Source organism: Salvelinus namaycush, chromosome 35, assembly GCF_016432855.1.
Source record: "Salvelinus namaycush isolate Seneca chromosome 35, SaNama_1.0, whole genome shotgun sequence".
NCBI classification, from domain to species: Eukaryota; Metazoa; Chordata; class Actinopteri; order Salmoniformes; family Salmonidae; genus Salvelinus; species Salvelinus namaycush.
Genome location: NC_052341.1, coordinates 8,936,123 through 8,955,899, shown reverse-complemented (window position 1 = coordinate 8,955,899; position 19,777 = coordinate 8,936,123). Strand labels below are relative to the sequence as shown.

Sequence of the window (19,777 nt, the reverse complement as noted above, 5' to 3'; positions counted from 1 at the left end):
AAAGATGAAAAGTATACCTTATACCGTACCTTCAGGCTCTGATCAGGCCCTACACCCAAACAAGGGCACTGCGTTCATCCACCTCTGGCCTGCTCGCCTCCCTACCTCTGAGGAAGTACAGTTCCCGCTCAGCCCAGTCAAAACTGTTCGCTGCTCTGGCACCCCAATGGTGGAACAAACTCCCTCACGACGCCAGGTCAGCGGAGTCAATCACCACCTTCCGGAGACACCTGAAACCCCACCTCTTTAAGGAATACCTAGGATAGGATAAAGTAATTCTTCTAACCCCCCCCCCCCCTTAAAAGAGTTAGATGCACTATTGTAAAGTGGTTGTTCCACTGGATATCATAAGGTGAATGCACCAATTTGTAAGTCGCTCTGGATAAGAGCGTCTGCTAAATGACTTAAATGTAAATGTAAATATAAAACATTTTCTTTAAAGTATAGTTTTTTGAAAGTTCTGTTACTGTCCCCACTACAAAAAAAAATATATTAAATACATGTTATTTTGTTCTTGAAAAATGTAATGAAATACCGTAGAATTCCATTTATTGCTATGGAGGACCGCTCCTTCTGGGGAGTGCCAATATGGCCGACCAGTGGCTGGAATTCCAACTCGGGACTCTTTCTAGAGCTCCGACTTTCAAACCACTGACGTCATGAGTTCTTTTGAACATGGCATAAACCCTGGATTGCATATGCTATTGTCACGTTCAGATCGATTTTTCGCAGTCGTATTTTTCAGTTGCTTTGAACGCACTGAAGTCGGACATTTCCGAGTTCCCAGTTCCGAGTTCTTTTGAACGCGGCATTATATAAATCATTGGTCAAAGCAGAGATGATACGCTATGAACGCAGTCTTGGTCAGATGTGGTAAGAACACCAAGTCCAGTAGATGGCGGTAATGTGACATAACATTGGTTGCCAACCTCCGTCAAACACCACTGATGTAGAATTCGCAAATCTGGGACGCCCTTGGTCGCGCAGCTGTGATTTATTGTGATGGGCCTGGAGGTAATGTGAGTGAGTGTGCTCGACTCTATACAAATAGTTTAGTGGTGTTGTCTTCAAATGTCCGTTATTCGAGTTGAAACGGATTGGGTGAGTGTCTTTTTAACTATTTTGACTTTGCTTTTTGTCATTATTATCAGCAGAAGTCACAGATTGATCGTGTGTCTAGCTAACGTTAACCTTAGCTCGACTGCAACATCTGTTGTTTCTCGTTGCAGCAGTAGCTATGTAACCATAACATGACATTCTGGTCAGAAATCTGACCAGACAGTTTTTACTCCTAACATCTTATGCATGCCTGCCCTGTAGGTAACGTTTGCTAGGTAGCTAGTAATGAAATAGGCTAAAACAGTCTGACTACTGTCTGTTGAAGGTCTAGTCAGAAGATAATTTGCATGAAATTAGAAACCATCTGTCTCAGATAACTTGTATTGTCTGGAAACGGAAAAATAAGTGTATATTTCCCCCCTGTGATTGAATTTCTGGTTCTATGGCTTCCTCTAATGACACCCCACCCCTTCCCATCCCTTTTCCTCAGGAGGCAAGAAGCCCATGACAACATGAGTCCTCCAGCTGTGCCTGTGGTCCACTGTTGTTGTCACAGGAACAAAAGGTTACACTCAACAGCTGCAGGGGGCTGCCAGCCTACCACCTCTCTGTGTTCCTTCAGCACGTATTGATCTGATCTGCCCCTGGGCGATGGTGAGGAGAGGGCAGCACCATGAATAGATACACCACGCTCAGGCAGCTCGGGGATGGCACCTACGGCTCAGTCATTCTCGGCCGCAGCCTGGAATCAGGAGAACTGGTCGCAATTAAGAAGTGAGTGTAGGTCACATTGTCATAGCATTGTTAGTATGAAAAAAAGATGGCTGTGATCTCTGTGTGCAATTGCAGTCCCATCTTTGAAGGGTTGGTGTATAGTTACATATTATCCTCTGGTACCTAAATTGAAGGGCTTCAGCTTACAAGTTGTTTTAGCTGCTAAGCCGTGTAGTAAAATTAGCTGCCAGTGCCTATGGGATTCGCTAGGAATGGCATTAGCCGGTGGCCAATCCCACGCGTGGTTAAGCTGACAGCTGTCTAGGCAGATGTAGACGAATGAAAGTGCACGGATGACTGACAGGCCCACCTATTTGGCTGATTTGAAAAAAAGGCATCTGTTGGTGAGTACCTTTGGGCAGCATCATAAAAACTTTGGGCTTCTAGTTATAGCTTTGACAGGAAGTATGTGGGGGGTTCGGCAGCCACAGAATAGTTGCATAAATCTATGATGTTGGTGGCGTCGCTCTCTTGAGATTGAAATGGACAGGGCCTCGGCCTACATGTTATAAACCTGCTCTTTTCAATCATACATTTTATGCGTATTCATCCAACTTCTTATATCAATGAAAAGAGTCCCAATATGTTTTCAATAAAAAGTATGATCTATGATATGTTGGTCCTTTTAATTCAGTTAGGCTAATCATAAATGATTGCATATTTGTTTCAGAATGAAGAGAAAATTCTACTCATGGGAGGAATGCATGAATCTTCGTGAAGTCATAGTAAGTTCTCCTTTTCAGATATGATGCTTGTGGGTAAAATGCTCCACCTATTGCAGTGTTTTCCCTAGGATTTTTTCCAGCAGTGGTGGAAAGGGTAGGCACTGCACCACACCGGTATAGGGCAGCCTAAAGAATACATCCTATGCTTTCAGTTGTCTACTGTTTCACCAGTTAGTGTTTTTGTACCACCATTTCAATTCCACCTCTACTCAGAACCACAGAAACCAGCACAAAGAATCTAGAAGGTGACTCTTGTGTGTACTGTCTTTGGATTTTAACTCTCTAGTTCCTCACTCAGACCCAGACATTCATTCTTTGCCGAGAGCTTGAATCCAAAGGAGCGTAGCAGCATTCTAGAAGAAACCAGCCCTCCAGGGATCTTGGTTAGAATGTCAGCTGTAAATAGCATGTGCCACCACCAAGACCCATAACGACTTTCCCCTCTACTCAAAACTATGGCATGGTGAAAGTTGCCTCCATTTACCTCCAAACTTTTCAGCGCATGGGAAAACTTCACCCGCATTTACTATGATCTGCTCTAGTTTTCTTTATTACACCTGAGTTATAAAGCATAAAGAAATCCCTAAAGGCTGCACCTTAAGAAATACCAGTTGTTCCCCACACTGTACCCAAGATAATATACAGTTTATTCATGCTTTGATTGTCAATCAATGTTTTTATTTTGAACTAAAGCGTATTTGTTGTATGCCAGTTTTAAGGGTCAGATCTTCTATGTCTTACCTTTTTTATGTTTCTAAGTCTGGAGGCCGACTGCAACTTAATTGGGGAGAATGGGCTCGTGGTAATGGCTGGAGCGGAATTATTGGAATGGTATCAAATACATCAAACAAATGGTTTCCAGGTGGTTAATGCCATTCCATTTGCGCCGTTTCAGCCATTGTTATGAGCCGTCCTCCCCTCAGCAGCATCCTGTGGTATCTAAGTCTGGCCATGATGGAGTGTTGCAGAGCTGTTTTTGATGATTTACAGATTGAGGTTATTTCCCTCATGCTTTGTCTTGATTGCTAAGGTACCATCTAATTTGTTCACTCCTTTCAGTCCTTGAAGAAACTCAACCATGCGAATGTGGTCAAACTCAAGGAGGTTATACGGGAAAATGACCACTTGTACTTTGTGTTTGAATACATGAAGGAGAACTTGTATCAACTAATGAAAGACAGGTAAATATAGCTTTTTTTGATTCACATAGCTTAAATATAGGCTATTTGAAATGGGTTTAGTGCTTTGGGGATAAATGTCAGTAGGTCAAAATCATAGCTCATATATTGTTATTTGTATCATGTTACAGGTCTCGGCTGTTCCCTGAATCTGCCGTGCGAAATATTATGTTCCAGATACTGCAGGGATTAGCTTTTATTCATAAGCATGGTATGATTACAATGATACACTAGCACTTTTTTTACTAATGCTTTTTACTTGTTACTTTGTATGCTCACTGTATGATTTTCCCCCTAGGATTTTTTCACAGGGATATGAAACCTGAGAATCTTCTGTGCATGGGACCAGAGCTTGTGAAAATAGCTGACTTTGGGCTTGCCCGTGAGATAAGATCTCGGCCGCCATACACAGATTATGTTTCAACAAGATGGTTAGTTTTGTTACCTCCATATGATGGGTTTATGTGTCACTAACCACATTTCTATCCACAGTTTTTATGCGAGTAAAGTCATACCGTATATAAAAAATAAATCACGCCATTTGAGATGGAAAAATGAAGATTCGGTACAATTGTATAAATGCCTACAGATAATTTGTTAATTCGACATGGTGGGATATTTTTGTGTCGGTAAAGTTAATAATGCGAGAAATGGCGGTGGAAACGCCTTTATGCGCAAATATTGATATATTAACCATCATATGTCGTGGAATTTCAGTACTGAGAGAGACTTAGTCATTTCTTCAAACAATCATCTTATTGCAATAATGAAACCGTCAACTCAGTCTTGACTGTTAGGCTGAGAGCCTACCCTTTACAGACCATGCTGTTCCTTATATACCTCATACCAAGATTGCTCAATCATAGCTGGTTCACCCCCCCCCTCATATAGATAAGTCACTTTGGGTTCATCCTATGGTCATCTGCCTCTGGTGCTGTCTCCCAGATGCCAGGAAGATTGGGACTACTAAGGCCTTCGCTCTGTTCCTCCAGGCTCTCTCTATCTCGGTGACACCCACCGCATCTTATCTATGGAATGCCAGCTGTAGGTTTTTACTTAGCCATCACTTAATCAGTTGCCAGCCCCAGCTTCAAAAAACTCCTCTCATTTCACTCAGGATGAAGGAAATATCTTACTACAGTATTAGTTAAGTAAATCATTTCTAACTATTAATCTCAAACAGATAAGGTGAATACAATTTTTTTCCCTCACACATATCAAAGTAAACTTTGAGTCACTCGATAATATGGTGTTTGGCCCTCCCACTACGACTTGGGAAACCATACAGTTTATAAGGCTACAGATGAAATCAGTTATGATGAACTTCACAGGGTGGTGAAAGTGCACGGTGATGAGCTTGATGCTGCTTTCCAATAAATATTGAGGGTCTTATTCTGGTGACATGATGATCGATGCTTGAATGCCATTTGACAAATAAAAAAATATTCTCGCTCTTATCCATAATCTCATCATATACAGTAGGCCAGCCTACCCGTACTGTATCTGTGCGCTGTTGGCTAGAGCGCACGTGCCAAGCCCAGAGTAGACACATTTGCTATTTAACGCAACACTTTTTGTGACAAAACTATTGATAGAGTTGAAAGTCCGATGGAAACACATTGAACTTTAGATTTTTATCCGGTACATAAAAACATAAGCATTTTGTGTGCACTACGTCATCACACACGTCAGTTTGGTGGAAACACCACTGGTGGGAAAATGCACATATTTTCAATGCGAATTTTAGAATCTTCACCAATTGGATGGAAACCTAACTACTGACACCATATTTAGTTATATCTGAATTTATTTGTCTAATTTACTGTCAATTTGTGACATGAAACCTCTTGTATTTCTCTCATCATGGGGAGCATCGACCAGCCTATAAAGCCCTTCTCCCTTCCCGGCGTTGTCTTCCAGGTACAGAGCTCCAGAGGTGCTGCTGAGGTCCACCTCGTACAGCTCTCCCATAGACCAGTGGGCTGTGGGCTGCATCATGGCAGAGCTTTACACCCTCAGGCCTCTGTTCCCTGGCTCCAGTGAAGTGGACACCATCTTCAAAATCTGCCAAGTCCTGGGAACTCCAATGAAGGTAGCCTTGTTCTCCGGGGCTGTTAGATCCAGAATATCAGCCAAAAGCAAGCTATACTGTCCTCACATCGTCATGTAAAATGTATTTTGGTGGTGTTAAATACATAAATCAAACTTCACTGAAGATGTGATCAGTCTTGTGTAATGTGCTTTTGAAATGACAAACTTCACAGATTATTTTTGTCATAACATTTAAAAAACGGTTACATCTATCTATTTTATTACTATATGGTAAAATAAGCAGGTCAATAATCATTGTGTTGGATCCACTTCTTCTAGAATGACTGGCTGGAGGGCTTCCAGTTGTCAGCAGCCATGAATTTCCGCTGGCCCCAGTGTGTCCCCAGTAATCTGAGCAGTCTGATCCCCAACGCCAGTACTGAGGCCATCCAACTGATGAGAGCCCTACTCCAGTGGGACCCTAAGAAGAGGCCAGCCTCTGCCCATGTAGCAAACCCTGGCTGGGGCATATCTCTGTTATAATCTATGCTTAAATAAATGTTTAGAATGGATCCTTAGAATAGTTATTTTACCATCCACCGATAGAATGGTGAATACTGAAATAATTATTAGATTTAAAGCTATGTTAGCTTGTACATTGCTAAACAGGTTAGATATTCTAACATTTCATGGCATGTTAACTGATTAATATGTCCTGCTTAGGGATCCTTCAAAGCCAATCAATTATTTTATTCTACATTTGCAGGCCCTCAGGTACTCCTACTTCTACGTGGGTCAGGCGTTGGGCACTCCTCAGCAGATCCTGGAGCAGGGCAGGCCTCAGCCAGGTCCCCTACCTCCACAGCCACCACAACCATTACAGCAGCCCCTGCAGCAGCTACAACCACTGCTGCTGCTCAAGCCAGCGCCCCCTCCCCAGCCAGCGCCCCCTCCCCAGCCAGCACCCCCAAATCAGCATTTCACCTCGTCCAGGCCCTTGCAACAGATCCATCCAGCCCCAGTCTCAGCCCCCACCCCAGTTCCATCATACCAGAGGCACTCAAAGCTGTTGCGAGAGCAGCCCAACCGCATGGTGAAGCAGGAGGAGACTGAGAGGGCCCCACAGACTCACTTAACTTACGTTGTTGACAAGAGCTTGCAGAGCCAGGTGAGTTTTTAGTCACCAACCAGGGCTACTTGAGCACGGCAAGCATTCATCAGTGTAATGTCATTAAATGTTAGAATACCTTGTTAAATGAATACAAAATGAAATGGCTAGGAATGGAAAGTTGATGAATTCTTCAGAAATGTAATTTAACTGTTTTTCTTCCTTCTCTCTCCATAGAGATTGTTAATACACCATTTCCTTTTTTTAACAGTTGACCCAGGAGGCTGAGAATGCCAACTTCTTAAGCTATCAGACGAAACCTAAGGGTGGAGGACGCCGGCGATGGGGCCATGGCACAGGCCTCCTAAAGGGTGACGAGTGGGATGACTTTGAGGACACGGAGCTGACCTCACTAACTTTTCTGGGCAAAACAAAATTTCCTACAGAAAAACGAAGAGAGGAGACGTTGAGCAGGTGAAGATGGTCTCCCTGCGTTATCCCAGTGACCTGCTTTAACCTGCGTTATCCCAGTGACCTGCTTTAACCTGCGTTATCCCAGTGACCTGCTTTAACCTGCGTTATCCCAGTGACCTGCTTTAACCTGCTTTATCCCAGTGACCTGCTTTAACCTGCTTTATCCCAGTGAACTGCTTTAACCTGCGTTATCCCAGTGACCTGCTTTAACCTGCGTTATCCCAGTGACCTGCTTTAACCTGCGTTATCCCAGTGAACTGCGTTAATCTGCTTTATCCCAGTGACCTGCGTTATCAGTCTGATCTTTTCAGATAAGGGCTTTATGTATTTCTGTTATGCCTTTCAGGTACGGAAATGTTTTGGATTTTAGCAGCCCCAAAGTTAAGGGGCAGGTGACGACAGGTGACGATGCACCTTTGAATCTGAACAAGGCCATGTCCTACCAGGAGCCTTCGAGGACAGCCTCTGCCAAACAGTATTACTTGAAGCAGTCAAGATATCTACCAGGTAGAAAATACAAAAACATTACCTTCCTTCCAAGTGGATATTTCTAATAAGGCACTTCCAGTTAGTGCCAATGTACACTACTGTTCAAAAGTTTGGGGTCACTTAGAAATGTCCTTGTTTTTGAAAGAAAACACATTTTCTGTCCATTTAAAATAACATCAAATTGATCAGAAATACAGTGTAGACATTGTAGTAAATTACTATTGTAGCTGGAAACGGCTTTAAAAAAAAAAAAAAGGGGGATATCTACATAGGCGTACAGAGGCCATTATCAGCAACCATCACTCCTGTCTTCCAATGGCACGTTGTGTTAGCTAATCCAAGTTCATCATTTTAAAAGGCTAATTGATCATTAGAACACCCTTTTGCAATTATGTTAGGACAGCTGAAACTGTTGTGCTGATTTTAAAGAAGCAATAAAACTGGCCTTTAGACTAGTTGAGTATCTGAAGCATCAGCATTTGTGGATTCGATTACAGGCTCAAAATGTCCAGAAACAAAGACATTTCTTCTGAAATTCAACAGTCTATTCTTGTTCTGAGAAATGAAGGCTATTTCATGCGAGAAATTGCCAAGAAACTGAAGATCTACAATGCTGTGTACTACTCCCTTCACAGAACAGCGTAAACTGGCTCTAACCAGAATAGAAAGAGGAGTGGGAGGCCCCGGTGCACAACTGAGCAAGAGGTCAAGTACATTAGAGTGTCTAGTTTGAGAAACAGACGCCTCACAAGTCATCAACTGGCAGCTTCATTAAATAGTACCCACAAAACACCAGTCTCAACTTCAACAGTGAAGAGGTGACTCCGGGATGCTGGCCTTCTAGGCAGAGTTGCAAAGAAAAAGCCATATCTCAGACTGGCCAATAAAAAGAAAAGATTAAGATGGGCAAAAGAACAGACTGGAAGATTGGAAAACAGTGTAATTACAGATTAATTTAAGTTTGAGGTGTTCGGATCACAAAGAAGAACATTCGTGAGACGCAGATGCTGGAGGAGTGCTTGACGCCATCTGTCAAGCATGGTGAAGGCAATGTGATGGTCTGGGGGTGCTTTGGTGGTGGTAAAGTGGGAGATTTGCACAGGGTAAAAGGGATCTTGAAGAAGAAAGGCTATCACTCCATTTTGCAACGCCATGCCATACCCTGTGGACGGTGCTTAATTGGAGCCAATTTCCTCCTACAACAGAACAATGATCCAAAGCACAGCTCCAAACTATGCAAGAACTATTTAGGGAAGAAGCAGTCAGCTGGTATTCTGTCTATAATGGAGTGGCCAGCACAGTCACCGGATCTCAACCCTATTGAGCTGTTGTGGGAGCAGCTTGACCGTATGGTACGTAAGAAGTGCCCATCAAGCCAATCCAACTTGTGGGAGGTTCAGGAAGCATGGAGTGAAATCTATTCAGATTACCTCAATGAATTGACAACTAGAATGCCAAAGTTCTGCAAGGCTGTAATTGCTGCAAATGGAGGATTCTTTGACGAAAGCAATGTTTGAAGGACACAATTAGTATTTCAATTAAGAATCATTATTTATAACCTTGTCAACATCTTGACTATATTTCCTATTCATTTTGCAACTCATTTCAGGTATGTTTTCATGGAAAACAAGGACATTTCTCTGTGACCCCGAACGGTGGTTTATATCATAAAATGGGGTAACTAATTGGCATTGAGCCTTCTTTGTCAGTAAACTTTGAACTTGATGTAACTGCCATTTGTCTACCAAATCAGAGGCATAAGCATATGTACATGCTCTGATATAGAATGCCTAATGGTTTTCAAACCTGGATGAAACCACACATTCTTTTCAGCACCTGATTATCAATGATCATCATCTCAAGAGTGGCTATGTTGCTGAGTCATGATGATGTAGTCTTGTTGAACCACAAGGGGCAGCTTGTTGCAATGGAAATTACATAGCAAACTCTATTTCCTAATCTATCCTATCTAACCCTGCAGGTTTAAGTACTAAAAAGAATATGGCAATAAATTCCAACTACAGTGAAAGCAACCTCTGGGGCAGCAACATTCCTGTTGGAGGAACACTTCCTAACCGAGGCACTCATGGTAATGATTTGTGTTGGGACCAATGTCCTGCATGTTTATCACCTGTCATCCTACTACACTAGTGAGAGGGCTGTGTGGTATAAGCTAGGGTGATGTCTATCTGTGGTGTGTGCTAACAGTATTAAATGTAAGGTACATTTCCTGTTATCTTTGATGGCCCAATCACAGGTTCAAATACTCTTCCAAGTGGATATGTACCGAACTATTACAAAAAAGAGGTTGGCTCTGCCGGGCAAAGAGTGCAACTCGCACCTATAGGGGACTCAACAGCATCAAGTGAGTGATCTATAGGGGACTCAACAGCATCAAGTGAGTGATCTATAGGGGACTCGACAGCATCAAGTGAGTGATCTATAGGGGACTCAACAGCATCAAGTGAGTGATCTATAGGGGACTCAACAGCATCGAGTGAGTGATCTATAGGGGACTCGACAGCATCAAGTGAGTGATCTATAGGGGACTCAACAGCATCAAGTGAGGGATCTATAGGGGACTCGACAGCATCAAGTGAGGGATCTATAGGGGACTTGACAGCATTAAGTGAGGGATCTTTGTAGTCTCGATGCACAGTTGTCAATCCAGGCTAGGTGCTGTGGAGTAATGTAATTCTATTGTAAGGTAATAATGTGGCTTGTCTCTGCTGTCACAGATTATGCAACCTGGAGGTCGTCTAGCAGAAGTCAGATGGGTGCCTCGTCCTATGTGCCGTCGCCCACCAAGACTACGCCTGGCCTACGGTCTCGCCCCCCAGCACAGGCCATCCATGTGCGCACAGACTGGTCTGCCAAATATGGACACCGCTAGTGGCCTCTTTGGGACACTTGTGTTATTTCAGTACTTCAGATTTGTCTTTTCCCTATAAAAGGAAAAATGTATGTTTTCATATCAAAGTATGTACATGTTATACAGCAATAACCTTGGTTTTGTATTAATCTGTGTCTATATTGTTCAATGTACAACTTTTTCAGTGTATGTGTGTATTATATGGATAAATGACCTCTGCAAAATGTTGGTGTCGTTCCATTTTGTTCAGTGACAAATTCCATACAATTTTTTTGTTTTGTTTATTGTGTAGCATAACTTTCTCAACCCCTTCTTAAAATGTTTGTTCCATAGATTTTGTAAAACGTCCCCATGACATCCCCACGATCCAGTCTTTATGCATTTTATATTGCAAATATCACTGTGATATTTTGGCCAACACTGTTTTTCTGTTGCCAATTTGTCTTTTTATTTTTTTAAACATTTTTCTTGGTGCTTTCTTTCATGAGACATTCTGGAATACAGGAAACGCTTGTATCGTGTTCATTTTTATATTTTATTCATTGTTTTTTTTCTCTGAAACAATAACTCTGCTTTATTTCAATCAGAATTAATGACACAATTGGCTTTAGTGTTATCTTTCTTTGTAATGAATTGTGTGGCTCAATTTTTTTTATTGAGAGATTTACTGTACGTTGACTTGGTTTATCTGCTGGGCCAAATTGTAATTTTTTTTATAACTGCCAGTTACCAAATGCCATTGCTAACATTTTATTTATGTGGTATTGTAATGACCATTTCATTAACAACTGTTTTTTTTTTTTGTAATGGTCATCTCTTTGACATAGTTCTGGTTTATAATCAATAAACTCATTGATGTGTGTATATCGTCTGATTTAGTAATTAACTAGTTAAGAACAAATTCTTATTTACAACGAAGGCCTACCGAGTTGTTGTGGATTAACTGCCTTGCTCAGGGGAAGAACAATAGATTTTTACTTTGTCAGCTCTGGGTTTCGATCCGGCGACCTTTTGGTTACTGGCCCAACGCTCTGTAACGCACTTGGCTACCTGCCCCCCACAAACGAACAAGGCAAACCAATCCAGATAAAACAAATCGCCTGACAGTGAAGAGAGAACCTTGACAACTGCTGAAGTGTATTTATTTACTGTTTAAAAGCGAAGTTACAATTTTTTTTTACAAAAGAAGGCAGACTGCCACGTGCAGTGCCTCATTTGGATGTGTCTGAAGTCTTGGAGCTTGACTTCCCTACGTTTCTCCTACAAATGGGCCTTGAGCTTGTTTGGAGGTTCTAGCAGGGAGTGCAGCTACGCGTATACCAACGATGCTCGTCCGGGAAACTCGTCCTCTTCCACCGAGCGCGGGGCTTCGGGAGGGACGCACATGGAGCGGTGAGGGAGGAAGGGGACACCCGCCTAGCCAGCCAGATCAGCCGAATCAACCCTAGCGATCAATGGGGTGACAGATGTCGCAGCCAGATCGCCCTCACATCCGCAGTAGAGGAGTAGCTCGTCGGTTTATATACCAAGAAAGAGTCATACGATTTGCAGTTACGGGTTGTGTTGTTTTTGGAGTTCGTATTTTAAAATATTGTGTGTTATAACATCTCCGGTAAGATGGAAAGAGTCGGAGAATATGTGATTTGCCTTCTAATATGATTGTTTCAAAATGCATTTGTTATTTTACCCATGATGCCTTGCAGACATGCAAATCTCCAACTCAACTCTCATGTTGGTCATATGACACAGTGCTTGAGGTTAGCTTCGTTAGCTTTGTTAATTAACTTATTCGGAGTTCACACAAATGTTTTATTTTAGTTTATCTTTATTTAACTAGGCAAGTCAGTAAATAATAAATTCTTAATTTCAATGACGGTGGGCTAACTGCTTGTTCAGTGGCAGAACGACAGATTTGTACCTTGTCAGCTCGGGAATTCGAACTTGCAACTTTTCGTTTACGAGTCCAACGCCCTAACCACTAGGCTACCCTGCTGCCCCACATTAAAGGTGCATACTTGACTCTCGACATATAAGGTCAGTATTACTTAGACTTATCTAGAAATTATTGGTTGATAATTACACAGACAACCGCATGTTTTGAATGCTTTTGTTTTTCAGCTTAATTTTCTTGTATGTTTCAGTGTTCTAGTTTCAGAGTAGGCTGTTCACAATGTACAGTAATGTATTTGACAGGCATGCATGCACCAAAAAATCTAATGCAATGCATCTAGCACACATGAAAGCGTAATGGAATGTGGTTATTTCTTTCCAACAGTAAACTACAATTTCACCATGTCTGGAAAAGTGGTGTTGACTTATTTTAATGGGAGGGGGAGAATGGAGTCAATTCGATGGCTTTTAGCAGTTGTTGGAGTTGAGGTAAGTAGGCTGAACAAATAAAACACAATTTTACTGTAGGTTGTTTACATGAGTTGAAATAGTGGCTAGAGTGAAATGGTGGCTAGAGTGAAATAGTGGCTAGAGTGAAATGGTGGCTAGAGTGAAATGGTGGCTAGAGTGAAATAGTGGCTAGAGTGAAATAGTGGCTAGAGTGAAATGGTGGCTAGAGTGAAATGGTGGCTAGAGTGAAATAGTGGCTAGAGTGAAATAGTGGCTTGACAAACATGTGATGCCCACAGATGGATCACTGAACTGGATGTTCTGTCGTAATTAAAATATACATTTTATGTCCACAGTTTGAGGAAGTGAATATAACAAAGCGCCAGGAATATGTAAAACTGTTGAGTGGTAAGTTTGGTCACAATGGTAATAGAACTCTGATAACATGCTCATTGATTTGAAGGGTGTTTAATTGTTTCACCTTAATTCTTTTTAGATGGAGCACTCATGTTTGAGCAAGTTCCCTTGGTGGAAATGGATGGAATGAAGCTGGTTCAAACCAAGGCTATCCTGAACTACATAGCAGGGAAATACAATCTCTATGGGAAAGACTTAAAAGAACGAGTCATGTATGTATGACATTTTTTATGATTGAATTCTAACTTTTATTTACTTGTTTGGTTGTATTGCAGAGACATAAGTGAAGCTGTTTGTACAAAAAAGGAGGGAAATCTGCTATGGTTTCAAAGGGTTTGGTTTTCATTTACTTTTAGGATTGACATGTATGCTGAGGGCGTGCAGGACTTGATGCAAATGATGATGGCGTTGCCCTTCATGCCGCCTGACGCCAAGAAAACTAAACTGGAGGAGATAGAGAGGAAAGCAACAAGCCGTTACCTCCCTGTGTTCGAGAAGGTACTGTATGATTTGGGCCTTGGCCAGATGGGAAGAGTAGAGCTCACTAAGGGGAGGAAATCTAATCTAAGCTGTTATATTAGCATAACAATTGCAACATACCATGTTTGCTAAGGCAACAGAAAAGAAGGTTGGCACGTTTGCACAAGTTGTATTGCATAAAGAGGCTGTCCACTCCCTAGCATACTACTCGCCAATGTCCAGTCTCTTGACAACAAGGTTGATGAAATCCGAGCAAGGGTAGCATTCCAGAGAGACATCAGAGACTGTAACGTTCTTTGCTTCACGGAAACATGGCTCACTCGAGAGACGCTAACGGAGTCGGTGCAGCCAGCTGGTTTCTTCACGCATCGCGCCGACAGAAACAAGCATCTTTCTGGTAAGAAGAGGGGCGGGGGGGTATGCCTTATGATTAACGAGACGTGGTGTGATCATAACAACATACAGGAACTCAAGTCCTTCTGTTCACCTGACTTAGAATTCCTCACAATCAAATGTCGACCGCATTATCTACCAAGGGAATTCTCTTCGATTATAATCACAGCCGTATATATTCCCCCCCAAGCAGACACATCAATGGCCCTGAACGAACTTTATCTGACTCTATGTAAACTGGAAACCACACATCCTGAGGCTGCATTCATTGTAGCTGGGGATTTTAACAAGGCTAATCTGAAAACAAGACTCCCTAAATTCTATCAGCATATCGATTGTGCTACCAGGGCTGGTAAAACCCTGGATCATTGTTATTCTAACTTCCGCGACGCATATAAGGCCCTCCCCCGCCCTCCTTTCGGAAAAGCTGACCACGACTCCATTTTGTTGCTTCTGGTCTACAAACAGAAACTAAAACAAGAAGCTCCCGCGCTCAGGTCTGATCAACGCTGGTCCGACCAATCTGATTCCACGCTTCAAGACTGCTTCGATCACGTGGATTGGGATATGTTCCCGCATTGCGTCCAACAACAACATTGACGAATACACTGATTCGGTGAGCGAGTTCATTAGAAAGTGCATCGGCGACGTTATACCCACAGCAACGATTAAAACATTCCCAAACCAGAAACCGTGGATTGATGGCAGCATTCGCACGAAACTGAAAGCGCGAACCACTGCTTTTAACCAGGGCAAGGTGACTGGAAACATGACCGAATACAAACAGTGTAGCTATTCCCTCCGCAAGGCAATCAAACAAGCTAAGTGCCAGTATAGAGACAAAATAGAGTCGCAATTCAACAGCTCAGACACAAGAGGTATGTGGCAGGGTCTACAGTCAATCACGGATTACAAAAAGAAAACCAGCCCCGTCGCGGACCAGGATGTCTTGCTCCCAGACAGACTAAATAACTTTTTTGCCCGCTTTGAGGACAATACAGTGCCACTGACACGGCCCGCTACCAAAACCTGCGGGATCTCCTTCACTGCAGCCGAGGTGAGTAAAACATTTAAACGTGTTAACCCTCGCAAGGCTGCAGGCCCAGACGGCATTCCCAGCCGCGTCCTCAGAGCATGCGCAGACCAGCTGGCTGGTGTGTTTACGGACATATTCAATCAATCCTTATCCCAGTCTGCTGTTCCCACATGCTTCAAGAGGGCCACCATTGTTCCTGTTCCCAAGAAAGCTAAGGTAACTGAGATAAACGACTACCGCCCCGTAGCACTCACTTCCGTCATCATGAAGTGCTTTGAGAGACTAGTCAAGGACCATATCACCTCCACCCTACCTGACACCCTAGACCCACTCCAATTTGCTTACCGACCCAATAGGTCCACAGACGACGCAATCGCAACCACACTGCACACTGCCCTAACCCATCTGGACAAGAGGAATACCTATGTGAGAATGCTGTTCATCGACTACAGCTCAGCATTTAACACCATAGTACCCTCCAAACTCGTCATCAAGCTCGAGACCCTGGGTCTCGACCACGCCCTGTGCAACTGGGTACTGGACTTCCTGACGGGCCACCCCCAGGTGGTGAGGGTAGGTAACAACATCTCCACCCCGCTGATCCTCAACACTGGGGCCCCACAAGGGTGCGTTCTGAGCCCTCTCCTGTACTCCCTGTTCACCCACGACTGCGTGGCCATGCACGCCTCCAACTCAATCATCAAGTTTGCGGACGACACTACAGTGGTAGGCTTGATTACCAACAACGACGAGACGGCCTACAGGGAGGAGGTGAGGGCCCTCGGAGTGTGGTGTCAGGAAAATAACCTCACACTCAACGTCAACAAAACAAAGGAGATGATTGTGGACTTCAGGAAACAGCAGAGGGAGCACCCCCCTATCCACATCGACGGGACAGTAGTGGAGAGGGTAGTAAGTTTTAAGTTCCTCGGCGTACACATCACGGACAAACTGAATTGGTCCACCCACATAGACAGCGTGGTGAAGAAGGCGCAGCAGCGCCTCTTCAACCTCAGGAGGCTGAAGAAATTCGGCTTGTCACCAAAAGCACTCACAAACTTCTACAGATGCACAATCGAGAGCATCCTGTCGGGCTGTATCACCGCCTGGTACGGCAACTGCTCCGCCCACAACCGTAAGGCTCTCCAGAGGGTAGTGAGGTCTGCACAACGCATCACCGGGGGCAAACTACCTGCCCTCCAGGACACCTACACCACCCGATGTCACAGGAAGGCCATAAAGATCATCAAGGACAACAACCACCCGAGCCACTGCCTGTTCACCCCGCTATCATCCAGAAGGCGAGGTCAGTACAGGTGCATCAAAGCAGGGACCGAGAGCCTGAAAAACAGCTTCTATCTCAAGGCCATCAGACTGTTAAAGCCACCACTAACATTTAGTGGCTGCTGCCAACATACTGACTCAACTCCAGCCACTTTAATAATGGGAATTGATGGAAATTTATGTAAAAATGTATCACTAGCCACTTTAAACAATGCCACTTAATATAATGTTTACATACCCTACATTACTCATCTCATATGTATATGTATATACTGTACTCTATATCATATACTGCATCTTGCCATCTTTATGTAATACATGTATCACTAGCCACTTTAAACTATGCCACTTTGTTTATATACCCTACATTACTCATCTCATATGTATATACTGTACTCTATACCATCTACTGCATCTTGCCTATGCCGTTCTGTACCATCACTCATTCATATATCTTTATGTACATATTCTTTATCCCTTTACACGTGTGTGTATAAGGTAGTAGTTGTGGAATTGTTAGATTACTCGTTGGTTATTACTGCATTGTCGGAACTAGAAGCACAAGCATTTCGCTACACTCACATTAACATCTGCTAACCATGTGTATGTGACAAATACATTTGATTTGATTTGATTGTGATTTTCTCACAGGCGCTAATTAGCTCCCAGTACCTGGTGGGTTATCAGTTGAGCTGTGCTGATGTCCTGCTACTTGAAACCACCTTGATGTTGGAGGAGAAATGTCCAACAATTCTTTCCAAATTCCCTGTTGTTAAGGTAAAGTTGATTACAAATGTATTTTGTTCTTGACGAAATAATCATTAGTCAAATCATCTTGTTACATTTGAGTCTCATCAAAACATGTTAGAGGTTGACATAACCCCAGTAGCAAATGAATATCACATACCAGCTCCACAGCACATTTGTTAGATATCAGTATACAATATGACTGGCCATACCGGTTCAAATGTACTGCTACAAAACCCTGGGTGTGTCCCAATAATCTCTCCTCTCTCATGAAGTCTATACTCTTTCAGTACTTCCCACAAATCTCAAAGCATTGGATTAGTGGAGGCATATTTCTTTTACCAGTAATTGCCTTTCAAATCAGTGAAGGGAAGTGAACAAGTGCACACTCTGGGAGGAAGGATAGATGATTAGGACATATTACACAGCAGATTTAAAAGAAGGGTAAAAAGATCCATGAATACTTCAGTTGATTCATTCTTGATTGGGTGTGAATGGTTTTCTTTTCAGGCTTTTCAAGGGAGGATGAAAAGCCTACCAGCCATTCACAAGTTCCTGCAGCCAGGCAGCAAGAGGAAGCCTCAACCAGATGACGTATATGTAAAGACTGTGTGTGAGGTGTTAGACTTCAAGCTCTGATGCTCATCTAAACATCAAGTAAAATTGACTTTAAAGAGTTGAAGCTAATATAATACATTATCTATACATTATTCCATATTGTCATTCCAAAGTCATAATTTCTTGTAACATGTTGTGGTGGAGAAATTATGACATAAGCTTATGAATTGTTTAACCCTGGCAATATGAGTGTGGTGTATTGGTTGCAAAACTGTTTTATAACTTGTTCCCTTTGTGCTCACAAGAAGAAGTTTCCGACAATACCCAAGAGAGAACCTTGATTTACTTGGGTGAACGCCCAGAAATAGCCTCTGAGAACTTTATCAGGAGCAGGTGTCTTGTTACACATTCTCTTTTGTACCCAAAACTCCTCGTGCTGAGGATGAATCATGTCTGTGTGAGTTGTGTGTATCCTAGTATAAAAGGTGCTTGGGGACAGTCCCCTCGTAGAGCTTCTGACCGACCTGTACTGAGTGTGCAGAATTTGTTGTAACCTTTCCACTGGTGTGACTCTTAATAAAGTTAATTTACTAATTGACTTGATGAGTCCTTGATGGTAGTTTCTATTACAATTTGTAAGGACAATTGTTTAACGAGCACAAGTATTTTAGGTTTTCCAATAATGTGCACATAAAGAAAAAGGCTGCTGAACAAACAAAATATCCGCTGTAATTAAACCCTCCGTGTCTGTTGTGAGTTTTCCATCATTGATAGAGGATATTTACTGTCATGCAACTGAATATGATTATGTAAAACTATTGAAAGGTAAGTAGTCAAACCTGCAATGCTATAAATGTATTTTGTACGAGTAGTAAATGTCATTGTATTTCTGTTCCCATATCCATTGAACAAATCATAGCCTGTGTGCTTATAACCAGTAGTATATTTAATTGTTCAACAAAAAGTGCTCCTTTGTTCTTACAATGACTGAGTGAATAGTTAGACTGTACTTCATTCAACTTAAACAATTTCCTATGAGACACATAACTATTCAAGGAAGTACAGTGGCTTGCGAAACTATTCACCCCCTTGGCATGTTTCCTATTTTGTTGCCTTACAACCTGGAATTCAAATGGATTTTTTGGGGGGGTTGTATCATGTGATTTACACAACATCCTACCACTTTGAAGATGCTTTTTTTTTTTGTGAAACAAGAAATAAGAAAAAAAATGGAAAACTTGAGCATGCATAACTATTCACCCCCCAAGTCGTTCCACTGGTGTACAGCAATCTTTAAGTCATAGCACAGATTCTCAATTGGATTGAGGTCTGAGCTTTCCAAGACGTTTAAATGTTTCCCCTTAAACCACTCAAGTGTTGCTTTAGTAGTATGCTTAGGGTCATTGTCCTGCTGGAAGGTGAACCTCCGTCCCAGTCTAGTCTCTGGAAGACTGAAACAGGTTTCCCTCAAGAATTTCCCTGTATTTAGAGCCAGCCATCATTCCTTCAATTCTGACCAGTTTCCCCAGTCCCTGCTGATGAAAAACATCCCCACAGCACGATGCTTCCACCACCATGCTTCACTGTGAGGATGGTGTTCTCGGGGTGATGGGAGGTGTTGGGTTTGCACCAGACATAGCGTTTTCCTTGATGGCCAAAAAGCTCAATTTTAGTCTCATCTGACCAGAGTACCTTCTTCCATATGTTTGGGGAGTCTCCCAGATGCCTTTTGGCAAACACCAAATGTGTTAGCTTTTTTCCCCTTCTTTAAGCAATGGCTTTTTTCTGTCCATTCTTCCATAAAGCCCAGCT

At 42.6% G+C, this 19,777-nt stretch overlaps 2 protein-coding genes across 2 annotated transcripts; both read left to right on the top strand.

Moving 5' to 3' along the window:
- Positions 1 to 684: 684 nt before the first annotated feature.
- LOC120029828 (serine/threonine-protein kinase ICK-like) lies at positions 685 to 11,574 on the top strand. The gene is made up of 14 exons (XM_038975116.1): positions 685 to 1,101; positions 1,550 to 1,833; positions 2,504 to 2,558; positions 3,618 to 3,739; positions 3,868 to 3,947; positions 4,035 to 4,167; positions 5,657 to 5,828; positions 6,107 to 6,274; positions 6,534 to 6,935; positions 7,147 to 7,349; positions 7,696 to 7,856; positions 9,820 to 9,927; positions 10,096 to 10,203; positions 10,577 to 11,574. Exons 2-14 carry the CDS (start codon positions 1,733 to 1,735, stop codon positions 10,729 to 10,731), a joined length of 1,968 nt encoding a protein of 655 aa, XP_038831044.1. The 5' UTR covers positions 685 to 1,101; positions 1,550 to 1,732; the 3' UTR covers positions 10,732 to 11,574.
- Positions 11,575 to 12,431: 857 nt separating this feature from the next.
- Positions 12,432 to 18,563, top strand: LOC120029630 (glutathione S-transferase 3-like). The gene is made up of 7 exons (XM_038974920.1): positions 12,432 to 12,744; positions 12,986 to 13,089; positions 13,407 to 13,458; positions 13,547 to 13,679; positions 13,824 to 13,965; positions 17,312 to 17,437; positions 17,918 to 18,563. The coding sequence occupies exons 2-7, from the start codon at positions 13,003 to 13,005 to the stop codon at positions 18,044 to 18,046; spliced, it is 669 nt and encodes a 222-aa protein (XP_038830848.1). The 5' UTR covers positions 12,432 to 12,744; positions 12,986 to 13,002; the 3' UTR covers positions 18,047 to 18,563.
- The last annotated feature ends 1,214 nt before the right edge of the window (positions 18,564 to 19,777 follow it).